We start from the raw sequence: 16,024 nt of genomic DNA on the forward strand, positions 1-16,024 counted from the left end.
GTACATTGCTTCTTGAATCTTGAAGAAATACTCGAAACTACCATGTCCAATATTGTGTTGAATGCTTCGATGCAGTACCTGGTCATTGGATAGAAGCAGCTTCATATTAATATTCACAGGAAAAATCTTTGTCCATCTCTGAAGGCGAATTGTCGACAGGTCAACAGAAAAAAAAGAAAGAAATCACGTTCTAAGTCTTCAAATTTGTTATTGGCCCATTCCGCAAAGCTTAATGCTGCATTCTTAACGGATTCAAAATCATCTCTCTACTCTTTCACTTGGAACAGAGTAATCTGCACCATCCGATAGGACTACACTAGCAGCACCCTCTATTTGGAGATAGTTTGACAGAGAGGTCGTCACTTGATTATCTTAAGGAACATTTGCGCTGTCCGAGTTGTTTTGAACTTGAGAAGATCTTTTATATATCCTTTCGCTTTACACCTAGCTTTTGGTTTGATATTTTCTGTAGAAGCAATTTTCTTAATTATTATGGTCAACTCTATATACAAAGCACTTTCTGGGTTCGAAAAATGACCAAACTTTTTCTGAAAAACAGTGTGTTTTCTACCATCTTGTTTCCGCAATAACTGTAAGGCCTTTGTTAACATTTGATCTTCCAAATGTCCATTCGCTGATAAGACTCACGCATAAATATCGTACAGTCATTCAGCAGAACAATGCCACAGAATCAATGCAATTTTTTGTCAGATCACATATGACATGATTGAGTATCACCACACGTGTAACTGAGTTTCTTAGTAGCTAAGCGGTTAGCGTATGCGCCTTTGTCGTGGAAGACCTGGGTTCGATTCCTGGCGGGAGCTCATGTGCTTCGGATTTCCCTAAATCAGTATGTCCCGTCTCATATAGCCTCGCTGCTAAAAGGGCCGTTAAACTCAAAATCAACTGAATCACACGTGTAACTGATCATAGGCGAATTGAAAAAATCCGAATATTGTCCTTGCATGTTACTTGAGCCATCGGTTGAATTTCAAATACACTTCTTAATATCAAGGTTCAACTTCCTGCAGAATTTCCTGCAGTAAACCGCAAGGACACTGGCCTATGGTAGATATGCATTTTACAATGACAGCAATACTTTGTTTAACAACCATTTTAACAACATACCGTAAAACAACAGAGCACTGGCCTGAAACTACTATATCTTGAGTAGCGTCTAATAGAACAGAAAATATTGAAGCTTGAGAGACTTCTTTCGAAATATCTTCTCTGATAAGTGTGTTGATAGCATTCAAAACAAAATTCACCGTGTTTAGTAAAAGTTATGCGACCACTACCCTGCTTACTTCCTCGTATATGACTCTTCTCGGTGACCTTATCTAAATTACTTTTAAGCGGAAGATCAAATTTGCTTAAGAAAGGAATAATATCCAAAAAGTTTCCATGATCTATAGCTGTGTCTTTCAGTTTATAGGCTGCTACATTTCCTCTGTAAATAAGCCTTCTTTTACCAATGAGTTTCTGCACTTTAACAACTCGATACATTACCTGTCTGTTCTTCTCAACCTTATACTGCCGTTGTTTTACCTGTTGATGAGAAAGTAGTTTCTTAACATTATGTTCTCTTTTGTTAGATATGTAAGCACCCACATTGGTCTAATGTATTTTGGAAGACTCGTGTTCTCTTACTTGCTGATAAATGTGTTTAATGTTACGTTTGTCGCGTACAGAATCTTTAAGAGAAGTTTGTTCGATCTGGAGAATAATCTGTGAACACGCTGAAAAAAAAATGCTTGAAGTGGTACGTTTTGTCGCGGATTAAATATCCGAAATGTTTTAATTAGTCCAAGACAGGTTGTAATTTATATAAGTGGTACGTTTTGTCGTGGAATAAATATCAGAAATGCTTTAATTAATCCATGACAGGTCGTCAAAAGTGGTACGTTTTGTCGCGAAAATTCAAGTGGTACGTTTTGTCGCTGGTACGTTTTGTCGGGACACCGAACTACTGACCCCGCTCACAACAGGTGCGTGCTCTTCCACTTCTTCTGAAGTTAACTGATTAATCTAACATTTCTCGATTACTATACTTTTAAAATTCATTGGTATTTTAATATATTTTTAATCTCACAGAAAATGATGACGACAATGAGAAATGAACGATACTGATTAAGAGGATGGTAAGAGAACAAAATATTTTCTTTGTCGTGTGTTCCTAAATGATATTCGAACGAAACAATCCACATTCGCTTATATCAGAAGTACAGATCACGATATCCATTCTCATAGGGAAAAGTTCATCACTGTGTTTCAGTAAAGTCCATAAAAATGAAACTTAATAGTGTTTTGAAAGTCTTTTAACAGTGCACATTAACAACAACGTATGTGGTGTATGTAAAAGCATAGGTTACATATGTAAATCCTGTAGTTTTTGGATTTAACGTACAGCAAACTGGAAAAGTATGTTTTATACGTACGTTCTGCATAAGTGCTCCGAATAAATGTACTTTCCGTAAGAACAAAAGAACTGCATATAGGCTTTCAGGATACATGTAGCTGATGTATAGCATACGTATATAATATGTAATATACAGAGGACTGTTTGATGCCAGACATCCTGCAATGGCATGATGTAACACCTAAGCGGGAAAAAGGGCAGTGTGTATGTAGCATATGGATAACATGTGCTCCGTACTGATTTCTGTATTAAACATAAGGATTCCGTATATTTGTACAATATACGACTGTCCGGATAACGGATTTTTCTCAGTGCATTTGGCCAAAAAGAAACTCCTATTTAACATAGGGAAACATTTTGCTATTATGTGAAAAGTAAACTATTTAAAAAGTAGAGTATCCCTTTACCTATTACAAACAGGAGAAGCAATATACTAAGCAGCTAGTGTAAATTAAATTTTCAAACGATCTACCGTTTCGAAACAAACAAATGTTCACCGAAATTACAACTATGTTATGAATTATTATCTACTTATGACTAATCACAGGGTTTACAAATTATGTTATTTTAAAACATCTCCCAGAGAAATATTCTATAATGGAGAACTTCCGCTTGTCATAAACTGCACTTGGTTAAAGTATTAATCAAGCAAACATTGTATAAAAGAGTATATATACGTGTATTAATTCTACTATATCGTCTTAGAAAGAAAGACATTTTGTAAATATGCTAAACAAATACATTCCGATTAGCCTTTGGCTAGCTGAGGACTTCTAAATACCGAATTTCATGTCCCTAACCTTAAAGAATCTCGAGATCTTGCCTATTATTTTAACATTTGGAATCCCCTCTTTTTCTTCCCACTTTTTTCTTTCCTTGTAGTGGAAATACTGTATCTAATAACGCTGAAACACGCCTTTAATTATTATTTTAATTGAAAAGATTATATACCAAATTTCATGTCTCTAACCTTAAAGGATTCCGAGGTATGACTATCTTGTTTTAAGAATTGCAACCCACTCTTTTTTTATTTATCAGTCTTTCGCCTGTCTCCCCTCAAGCTTCGCCACTGTCTATTTATTTTAAATGGAAAGTGAATGTACCAAACTTCATGTCACTACCCTTCAGAGATTGGGAGATACGTACATTTTACTGTAATAATGCTACCCAATGTACCCTTCCCGTCAAATTTCCAAAAACCCTTCCTTAGTAGTACCTTGTAACGGTATAGTGTAATTTTTATACAATAACTTATATTTACGGGCAAAATGTGCTTTTAAAATGTGCACAAGCTGTTCAAAAGGAAGAAGAAAATATAAAGAGAAATAGATGTAATTTCTTTTCTGTTATTATGATTGATGTTCTGTTGTGAAAGTGATACGTCATGTTTTGTAAGTCGTCATAGCAACGGAAAAACATATAATATATAGAGAGAATCCATCTTGTGATATATACATGTACACTATTTAAAAGTGTGTAAATGTTTAATTTAAAAAAAAATACTACAATAAAAAAGGGTAATACCTAAATGAAGTGTTTAGATGGATTTTGATAAAACAGTAACCTAGATTATGTAAATATACGGACTGAGGGCTATGACGACATATAAAATATGCAAAACAAGCATTGAGCTAATTACAAACTGGTGCTTTTCATAGTAATACACATTTAGTGGTCGTTATAAATTGGTGGTTTGCCGCCTCAGGAGTTCAGAGATTTGTGAGAAGATAAGTAAACAATCTCCTAAATAAATAACTGCAGATTGTTTTTAAGGTTACGTAGTAATTTTATTAAATACATCAAAACGGAATATACCTTATTAAGGAGTGGAAAAAAATCAGAAATACTAAATATGAGTCTTCCTGGTCGTGAAAATACACCTGAAGCAACTGGTAATAGGGAAATGTTCACTTCCTCTGACCTAGCTGACCTTATTATACAGCAGATAGAACAATTGAAGCAAGATTTTGGCGAGCAAATGAATCAGCAGATAAAACAATTGAAGCAAGATTTTGGTGAGCAAATGAATCAGCAAATTGTACAATTGAAGCAACAACTCGACAGTAATAGTTAACATTTATCACAACAAATTGAGAATACAAATCAGTGAATTGAACAGAGTGATTACAAAATGGAACAAATACTACGTAGGTTCACCGAAGTGCAAAATTCAATTGTAGTTGTAGAAACTATAATTAATGAATACAGTAACCAAATAAGTGAATCTGAACCTTTCATGGAAATTATAGAGAATGTAGATCCTAAATTTGCATCGACGAAGGAATATTACGTCATTGATTTAAAAGTGTGGATGAAATTTGTTGAGTGTTCGCAAAAACATATTGCGGTATTAGTTGGATTAAATTATCCCGATTTTTCTCTTCTCTCTTTATTCGAATGTTTTTGATTGTCTTACTGATGCTGCGTGTAACGAAGATTTTAGTATGCATCAATATGTGAAAAGTTATGGTCATCTTCGTCTAGTGAATCCTATTGGTTGCTTGTATTCACAATATATTCAACATGATATTAATTCTGGAGATAAAGTAATTGTAATAGAATCGTTTAATGATATGTATACGACTTTGGTTCATGTAACAGGAAGAAAATTGATTACAGTATTCGTGAAATTCAGAAAGAGAACGTGTGTTCCCACCAATGCTTGTAGTGATTGGTCGATTGAGTTGGAGCTGTTGAAATGTTCATTCAACGAAAAGACCAGAATTATAATAGTGAACAATCCGATGGTGCTTTTACAGAACGTGATGCAATGTGTTGACTTCAATCATCTAGGTATGACATTGCAAAATTTTGAGAATCCATCAATGGTGCAATACAATACTAACCTGAACCAAACTAACCTTAATCGAAACCAGATTCGAAATATCCACGTTAGATTAAAGTGTGATTCCAACGTAAAATGTAATGTTAAATTCACGTGTACCGGTAATGTAACCGAATCTAATCTTAGTAACAACAGTAATAGCAATCGTACTACATTTAGGAAGCATGTAATCATTAGATCTAATTTCCCTCGAATTTGATTTCGTAGAAATTTCCTAGATGGTAAAAATTCTCGAAATAGAAAACAAAGAACTGTAGATGTAAATAACGCGCAAGATTATATTCTGATTTATGATTTTCAATGCAACCTAAACTAATTCGTTGGTCATGTAACTTAAGCTAAAGTTACGGCAAGAAAACTATAATCAATTGATTTTTGTTTATTTTCACTGTAAATATCGTTATTGAACTAATTCCTAATATGATAATTTATTTATTTGTGTTAATTTATGTTATGATGTTGATTATTGTGTTTTGTTTTAGATATTGTCGATGTTTCATTTATAAATGGCATTTTGTTTGAATATACAATATATTTGATCCTTTCTCACTTAAGAAAACAAACATCAAAATAATATCCTTTTCGCAATCTTCTTAGTTTTGCTTAAGAAAATGACAGATTTTGTTAAAGGACTTTAAAGTAAACAACTTTTATAACGTTATTTGAATGTATCTTCTATTGTCAAATTTGAATTGTATAAAATGAAATTAATTATAAGAATTAAGATAAATATGAAAATAACATTGATATAAAAGTAAAATATGATATATGATTGTATGAATTGTAATTGTGGCATATACGAAGGTCATTCGAAAACTCAAATAACCAACAGATGATATCCAACGGTCCAGGATTTCTTTTTTTTTTAAATTTTTAAACAGAAAAGTCCATTTTTCGGGCGACATTATGTAACTGTATAGTGTAACTTTTATATAATAACTTGTATTTACGGGCAAAATGTGCTTTTAAAATAGGCACAACCTGTTCAAAAGGAAGAAGAAGAAAATATAAAGAGAAATAGATGTAATTTCTTTTCTGTTACTATGGTTGATGCTCTGTTGTGATAGTGATATGACATGTTTTGTAAGTCATCATAGCAACGGAAAAACATATAATATATAAATAAATATACGGACTGAGGGCTATAACGACATATAAAATATGCAAAACAAGCATTAAGCTAATTACAAACTGGTGCTTTTCATAGTAATACACATTTAGTGGTCGTTATAACCTTACGATACAAATTCTATGCACTGTCAAAATTTGAAGTTTCTAGCTCAAGCAGTTTGTCCTAGGCATTGATCAGTCAGTCGTTCGCTACGGAATTCTTTTATATATGGAGAAGCTGTCTATATCAAAGGTAGAGACGTGAAATTTGGAATATGGACTTCCCATTTAAAGTAATTAGACACGTTTCACAGTTTTTTTTTTTAAATATATATTTCCCCTAGCAGAGAAGAAAACCACCCATTTTCCCCTCTCCGTCGAATTTCCAAAAATGCTTTCTTAGTGGTCCTTTACGTTACAAATCCTATTCCCTGTCAAAACTTCAAGTTTCTAGCTTGAACGTTTTGGACTGAGTCAATCACTCACTCAGTTAGTTAGGATGTATATAGTGCTAAAATTATAGTTTAATTGTTATAAATTTTGTCTTTAAGTTCACGAGCTTAGTGTATATATTTCCAAAAGCTCGTTGCCCTGCTTCAGCTCTGAGACTATAAAAAAAATCTTGATTTAGACTATTCTTCTATACACACAATGTGTCTTGCACTTAGCATGTCAAAGACAAATCATTCTAGAGAAAAATGTCTCCAAGCCATCAAACAGCTGATTTACTGTTCTGACAGAGACTATTGGTTATGCCAACAGCAAGTATAAGCACTTGCATTTAAAAGGTTTTTTTTTTGTTTTTTGTTTATCTTTCTGATATGTCAAGTGTTTGACCGAATAGTAGCTATACTATGGGTAATACCTAAGATGTTCTTCAGTGTTTAACGTTTGATGTAAAAAATGTCGAAAAATCAGCTTAGGTCCAGCTGCCCCAGGGCAACAGATTCTGAGGTCATACGATACGCAATTGACGAAAATCCATCCACTAGCACACGATGATTGACAAATCAACTCGGCATGTCGCAGTCCGTTGTAGTGCGTCACCTTCGCAACTTCGGAAACACCACCAGAAGCTGTCGCATTGTGCCACAAGAGTTGACTCCAATACAGCCCTGAGGAGAGTCTATGTGTTCCGACAACTGCTGCAAAATCCTCGTACTGTGCGTTGTCTGAAACCGATTATCACATGAAAAGAAAAGAGTGCTTTCTTCGAAGTCCAAATGTAATGCAAAACGGCAGTTCAGCAAGAGCCAACTTCCAAAACCGGTCGTCAAACAGAGCCCTTTCAAGCATAAAATCATGCTGTGTGCGTGATAGAACTACGAATTGTTAATTCATTTCGAGTTCTACCATCAGCGCAGACATTTATTCTGAACATTTGGAGAGGATGTATGTTGCACCACTACGCCAAAAATATCTTGCACTGGTGAACCGAAAACTCACCCTACTGTAACAGGATAATGCAACACACTCGCCACATAGTTATGATCTTCCCTTTCGGATTACTACCCGCTTCGGTCCATGATACACTTCATGATGCTTCACCAACCAGCAGGAGGTAGAAACAGCAGTGACTGACTTGTTCGGCTCTAAGGATAAAATCTAGTATCGACTGAGAGTCGAGGAACTGGCAAGAAGGTGTCCGAAGGCAATCCAACACGACCCCATCAGGAAGTCGCGGTCGGAAAGAGGGATTGCCGCCGTCGACGGCAGTAGGCCGCCGGAGGCTGCCGGCACCCTTCCACGGTGGCACGACGATCTACTTGTTCCAAGTTGTCGACCTTTTGCCGAGGAGGCAAGCGGTCGAAAATCGTAAAATAAAATTCCCTTTGCCGACTGTTGCCGACCGTCAGAGTTTGACGACTGCTCGGCAAGGCAACTATTCGTCGCGGTCGAAAATCGTGCGGGAAGGCGCCGGTGTCCGGCGCCAGCAATTCGACCGTGGCATCTGGTCGGCATGGACAAATTGTCCGATTGTAGGCGACAGGATCCTGATGGGGGATGGCTATACTTTGAGTACTCACTTGCTTTCATCGTACTGTAATAAATCCTGCCATGTCATGTCATACTGTATGTCGTGTACTAGAATATTGCAAAACATAACTTATCCTTGTATATTAGTATACATATTACAATATAGCTGAACAACGCATAAATGTATAGTTGTACTTCAAATTTACATTATTTTTTGCCATCCATATCCTTAACTAATAATTTTTATTTAATTTCCAGCATTGAAAACAACACAATAATTAGTACTTTGACCATCTACAACATAAAGAAAACAGATTTTGGAACATACACATGCAAGGTTTCCAATGGACATATACAAATGTTAATATTAGATGCTACTTTAAATGACGCAGGCAAGTATATTATTGTCTTTTGTTTCTGTGAACTAACCCTATTTAAATTAAATTTAGATTTGAATTGAATATACTTTTAACAAACGTACTTGTAAATACAATAATATACAGAAGTTTGTTCCGTTTATATATGACCGATTTTTCTAGCGCTGCACAGGAAACTTAAAACTGGTATTGTAATCAGTGTGCTGCCTCAGATTCTACATGCTCTATAGAAGTGAGTGAAAACATTAGTCATGTTTTTTATTTTATTTTTTGGAGTTAGGACAATTGGCATTCAAGCGGTCCATTTATATTACACATAATTGTAACATGGCGGCAATTACGTACGGCAACATCTATCGTAAAAAACGAACCAAGATTAAGTGCCAATCCAGACAGTTTCTAGCAGAAAATCATTATCACAGTATATGGTAACAAAGGAAAGTTGGAGATGTGTGATGTGGACAAAACCGTGAAGCTGAAGGATGTCTATTTCCACCAATCCATCATGACCCCAAACTTTCGAAAGGACATTTTACATTTGTATAGAGATAACAAGGACGAGGTGCGTATTCATATAAACAAAGTATACCCATACAATCAGGTTTTCTCATGAAATTAGGAAACGTGAATTTAGGTTATTCTCTTTCGCGATGTTCCTTCGAAAGCTCTTGACAGAAAGCCTAACTGATTTCTGCACCTTTGGACCATTTAAACGACGTCTATAACACCGTCCTATAAGAAAAACTTATAGGGAGGAATGCAATGAAATTTGTAAATCTGTGCTACAACTCAGTTTGTTTTGGTGGAAATTGCGATGTCGAGCGACAGTTCATAAGCTGGGGACACGGTAGAACACAACCAGTGGTGACAACACTGCTTTTGATACGGCAAGTTCAGCTTAAAAATTGATCGGACATAAACCAAACAACTTTCTGTACAGTCTGTTCAAGCAAATATTCAAATTTACTTTTAACTTTCCATTTTCTCTGATTTACTTCAGCGACTTTGAATTATTACTAAAAGCGTTTTCTCACTTAATGATGTGAATGAACACCTGTGTCGTATCTTGGAGTCATTCGTTAACAATCTTCGCAAAAATAGCGGAGCGTAAAACGCAGTCTTGCGTTGCATTCAGTATTTCTTTCAGAAAAAAAGTGTTCCGGGAGGCACATTTAGTATTCGGAGGGGCACATATCATTTTCACACGGTACTATTCTACTTATTATTATATTATAGGCGTATTATTTTAGTCTCCTCCGGGGAACACTCCCAGAACTCGGGAGTGGGGCAGTGCCCCCCAAAAAACATGTTTAGAAAAAAAAACACTGGTTGCATTGACGCAAGCCGTTAACGGGTTGAGCCCCTTTATTTTCTTTAGTCCAAATGATTCACGTGGGGAATGATTTTTCTGTTTCTTTGAAATGAACTGGAATTTTTAATGATTTGATTTTACGGATCTCTTAAAATCGTGGCACGAATCTTATGGTCTGGAATTATTCAGATTCATGACAACTCCGACCCACACACAGCTGTCTGTTCTGTTGAGGCAATTCAAATATTCCGATTGGAACTTTTCAATCACATTCATATAATCCTGACATTATGAATAGTGATTTGTTTATTTGATCCTTCACCTAAAAAGGCGGCTTGCTTCGCGAGTAGCTGAAATCTCAGGTGGTAGACTTCTACACAGACGGTCTACAAAAACTTGTGTGTGACGTTACCAAAAGTACTTGGAGCTTTATGGTAACTATGAACAAAAACTGTCAAGTCAAGTACGTATATTTTTCTCCTTTTCTTTTTTTCATTGCAATAACCAATCTGCTCTTTCTTCACATGTGTTTTATAATCTAAATCCCAGTTTTGGAAAAGCAAGGAATATTTAACTATGCTTGAAGATAAAACCACATATTAAAAATCCAGCTCATTTCACAGAAAACAAAACAAAAACAAAAAGGTTCCTTGTATAAATCAATGGGCTAATAAACAAAGATAATGTAGATATTCAACATAGTTAAGAAAACATCTTTTACAGCTTTTTAAGTTGTATTTGAGTCTTCAGTTTTGCTCATCAATATATCCAGAATTTAAGGGAGGATAGTTTATTAGGAAAGTTGACTAAAGCTACGTCATTTTTCAGCTGTGAATGACGGAGGAATATAATGGCAATTCAATAATTTCTACATGAATAATTGGCAGTCGTGACAATTAGTACGTTTTCACTGGTCAACAGGACAGGAGTGTACGCCTAATATGAAGAGAAATCAAGTTAAATGTATTTTTTCAAATTCGAAACCATCTAAAAATGAATAATACAAACACTTGAATGTAAGATTCATTCAAATTTAAATGACCATAATCGAATGTGAAATGTTGTATTCCTACTACCTCCTCCAATTACGCAACTTGTCTAAAATGATTTAAATGAGACATGGAATAAAATGACTTATGAACCTTTTTAAAAACAATACTCCGGAATAATTTCCAAAACTTATAGTTCAAAAAAGGACGACATTTTGTTTTCGTATGGACTGTTAAAATGAATCAGCTTCCAATAATAATGTGCCAGTCCATTTTAAATCACACAACATTTTTTAAATTTTTGTATACAAACTATTTCAGACTGAAAGATCGCTGTCAAAATTTATCATTTTTATTTTTGTACATAAAGTATTTCAGATTGAAAGACTGCTGATAAAACTTATCATTTTTAAATTTTTGTACACAAAGTATTTCAAACTAAAAGGTCGCTGACAAAACTTATCATTCGTTAATGTTTGTACACAAAGTATTTCAGACTAAAACGTCGCTAACAAAACTTATCATTTTTAATCTTTGTACACAAAGTATTTCAGACTAAAAGGTTGCTGACAAAATTTATTATTTTTTAATGTTTGTACACACAGTATTTCAGACTAAAAGATCGCTGACAAAACTTATCATTCGTTAATATTTGTACACACAGTATTTCAGACTAAAACGTCGCTAACAAAACTTATCATTTTTAATCTTTGTACACAAAGTATTTCAGACTAAAAATTGCTGACAAAATTTATTATTTTTTAATGTTTGTACACACAGTATTTCAGACTAAAAGGTTGCTTACAAAATTTATCGGTTTTTAATGTTTGTACACAAAGTATTTCAGACTAAAACGTCGCTAACAAAACTTATCATTTTTAATCTTTGTACACAAAGTATTTCAGACTAAAAGGTTGCTGACAAAATTTATTATTTTTTAATGTTACACACAGTATTTCAGACTAAAAGATCGCTGACAAAACTTATCATTCGTTAATGTTTGTACACACAGTATTTCAGACTAAAACGTCGCTAACAAAACTTATCATTTTTAATCTTTGTACACAAAGTATTTCAGACTAAAAATTGCTGACAAAATTTATTATTTTTTAATGTTTGTACACACAGTATTTCAGACTAAAAGGTTGCTTAAAAAATTTATCGGTTTTTAATGTTTGTACACAAAGTATTTCAGACTAAAACGTCGCTAACAAAACTTATCATTTTTAATCTTTGTACACAAAGTATTTCAGACTAAAAGGTTGCTGACAAAATTTATTATTTTTTAATGTTTGTACACACAGTATTTCAGACTAAAAGGTTGCTTACAAAATTTATCGGTTTTTAATGTTTGTACACAAAGTATTTCAGACTAAAACGTCGCTAACAAAACTTATCATTTTTAATCTTTGTACACAAAGTATTTCAGACTAAAAGGTTGCTGACAAAATTTATTATTTTTTAATGTTTGTACACACAGTATTTCAGACTAAAAGGTTGCTTACAAAATTTATCGGTTTTTAATGTTTGTACACAAAGTATTTCAGACTAAAACGTCGCTAACAAAACTTATCATTTTTAATCTTTGTACACAAAGTATTTCAGACTAAAAGGTTGCTGACAAAATTTATTATTTTTTAATGTTACACACAGTATTTCAGACTAAAAGATCGCTGACAAAACTTATCATTCGTTAATGTTTGTACACACAGTATTTCAGACTAAAACGTCGCTAACAAAACTTATCATTTTTAATCTTTGTACACAAAGTATTTCAGACTAAAAATTGCTGACAAAATTTATTATTTTTTAATGTTTGTACACACAGTATTTCAGACTAAAAGGTTGCTTAAAAAATTTATCGGTTTTTAATGTTTGTACACAAAGTATTTCAGACTGAAACGTCGCTAACAAAACTTATCATTTTTAATCTTTGTACACAAAGTATTTCAGACTAAAAGGTTGCTGACAAAATTTATTATTTTTTAATGTTTGTACACACAGTATTTCAGACTAAAAGGTTGCTTACAAAATTTATCGGTTTTTAATGTTTGTACACAAAGTATTTCAGACTAAAACGTCGCTAACAAAACTTATCATTTTTAATCTTTGTACACAAAGTATTTCAGACTAAAAGGTTGCTGACAAAATTTATTATTTTTTAATGTTTGTACACACAGTATTTCAGACTAAAAGGTTGCTTACAAAATTTATCGGTTTTTAATGTTTGTACACAAAGTATTTCAGACTAAAACGTCGCTAACAAAACTTATCATTTTTAATCTTTGTACACAAAGTATTTCAGACTAAAAATTGCTGACAAAATTTATTATTTTTTAATGTTTGTACACACAGTATTTCAGACTAAAAGGTTGCTTAAAAAATTTATCGGTTTTTAATGTTTGTACACAAAGTATTTCAGACTAAAACGTCGCTAACAAAACTTATCATTTTTAATCTTTGTACACAAAGTATTTCAGACTAAAAGGTTGCTGACAAAATTTATTATTTTTTAATGTTTGTACACACAGTATTTCAGACTAAAAGGTTGCTTACAAAATTTATCGGTTTTTAATGTTTGTACACAAAGTATTTCAGACTAAAACGTCGCTAACAAAACTTATCATTTTTAATCTTTGTACACAAAGTATTTCAGACTAAAAGGTTGCTGACAAAATTTATTATTTTTTAATGTTTGTACACACAGTATTTCAGACTAAAAGGTTGCTTACAAAATTTATCGGTTTTTAATGTTTGTACACAAAGTATTTCAGACTAAAACGTCGCTAACAAAACTTATCATTTTTAATCTTTGTACACAAAGTATTTCAGACTAAAAGGTTGCTGACAAAATTTATTATTTTTTAATGTTACACACAGTATTTCAGACTAAAAGATCGCTGACAAAACTTATCATTCGTTAATGTTTGTACACACAGTATTTCAGACTAAAACGTCGCTAACAAAACTTATCATTTTTAATCTTTGTACACAAAGTATTTCAGACTAAAAATTGCTGACAAAATTTATTATTTTTTAATGTTTGTACACACAGTATTTCAGACTAAAAGGTTGCTTAAAAAATTTATCGGTTTTTAATGTTTGTACACAAAGTATTTCAGACTAAAACGTCGCTAACAAAACTTATCATTTTTAATCTTTGTACACAAAGTATTTCAGACTAAAAGGTTGCTGACAAAATTTATTATTTTTTAATGTTTGTACACACAGTATTTCAGACTAAAAGGTTGCTTACAAAATTTATCGGTTTTTAATGTTTGTACACAAAGTATTTCAGACTAAAACGTCGCTAACAAAACTTATCATTTTTAATCTTTGTACACAAAGTATTTCAGACTAAAAGGTTGCTGACAAAATTTATTATTTTTTAATGTTTGTACACACAGTATTTCAGACTAAAAGGTTGCTTACAAAATTTATCGGTTTTTAATGTTTGTACACAAAGTATTTCAGACTAAAACGTCGCTAACAAAACTTATCATTTTTAATCTTTGTACACAAAGTATTTCAGACTAAAAATTGCTGACAAAATTTATTCTTTTTTAATGTTTGTACACACAGTATTTCAGACTAAAAGGTTGCTTAAAAAATTTATCGGTTTTTAATGTTTGTACACAAAGTATTTCAGACTAAAACGTCGCTAACAAAACTTATCATTTTTAATCTTTGTACACAAAGTATTTCAGACTAAAAGGTTGCTGACAAAATTTATTATTTTTTAATGTTTGTACACACAGTATTTCAGACTAAAAGGTTGCTTACAAAATTTATCGGTTTTTAATGTTTGTACACAAAGTATTTCAGACTAAAACGTCGCTAACAAAACTTATCATTTTTAATCTTTGTACACAAAGTATTTCAGACTAAAAGGTTGCTGACAAAATTTATTATTTTTTAATGTTTGTACACACAGTATTTCAGACTAAAAGGTTGCTTACAAAATTTATCGGTTTTTAATGTTTGTACACAAAGTATTTCAGACTAAAAGGTCGCTGAGAAAACTTATCATTCGTTAATTTTTGTACACAAAGTATTTCAGATTAAAGGGTTGCTGACAAAATTTATGTTTTTTAATATTTGTAATTAAAGAGTTGAAAACAATCATTCTCCGTTTCTTAGATGTTCAGTTTCTTTTTAAGCGGCCATTTTGTATAGGTGCATAAGGATAATTTTGCACTTTTCAAAGATTTATGATAATCGCTCTAGCTCCGTTGTTTTTGAAGATATTGATTTCGAACAATAAACATTTTAAAGAGAATTAAATGTACAACATTTTATGTCCAATGCACATTTAAACCTACTACACTACAAATGCTATTGAGAAATTGTTGAAAGTTAAAGTTTGAAATGTAAAAATTGCCTTTAATGATATTAAAATTAAAAGAAAAGAATAAAACTTACCGTTATATTTTTAAAATATAGGCTGTGTGGTATAGTACTTCCTAAAAGAATATTATACTTGAGAGTCTCATTCTTTTTTTGTTATAAGTCTTCAAGCATTGAGATTTTTCGAAAATAGGCTATGTTCAGCCTGAAATATCTCAAAAGAAATGCACTTCAAAAGTATCAAATTTCCAGAAAACAATCATTATTTATGTAGTGACAAGTGGTTAGAATTTGATTACTAAGCTGGTTTGATTTGAGACTTGGCAAGTTATTGAGTTGCAGTTTGTATTTTATGTGGTGAAATTTGGGTTATTAGCAACTGAAGTATATAAACTAATGGCTCATTCTACAACTAAACTAAACATGTTAGGTATTAAAGCACATAGTTCGGTTCATTTGTGCTTGTGCATGTTGTCTTATTGCAAACTATTACATATGATTTAACCACTCTACACCTTCGATGTGAATTGTATAATTGAAATTGTAATAAACCCGATAGTGTACAAATACTTCTTCTCGTCACTGAACTGAAAAAAAAAAAGTTTGGCCAGGTTGACCAAAAAATAGGGCTTGTGACCAAACCGT

The 16,024-nt window shown here is 32.8% G+C and overlaps 1 protein-coding gene across 2 annotated transcripts in view; it reads left to right on the plus strand.

Moving 5' to 3' along the window:
• Positions 1–16,024, plus strand: part of LOC145691952 (interleukin-1 receptor accessory protein-like 1-B) — a 90,002-nt gene that overhangs the window by 52,532 nt on the left and 21,446 nt on the right. For both annotated transcript variants that reach the window (XM_081767252.1, XM_081767253.1), the window contains one exon: positions 8,613–8,746. In XM_081767252.1, the coding sequence (XP_081623378.1) occupies positions 8,613–8,746 (134 nt within the window). The remainder of the gene's footprint in view (positions 1–8,612; positions 8,747–16,024) is intronic.

The sequence above is a fragment of the Thermobia domestica genome, chromosome 8 (genome assembly GCF_964235325.1).
Source record: "Thermobia domestica chromosome 8, izTheDome1.hap1.1, whole genome shotgun sequence".
Lineage (NCBI taxonomy): Eukaryota > Metazoa > Arthropoda > Insecta > Zygentoma > Lepismatidae > Thermobia > Thermobia domestica.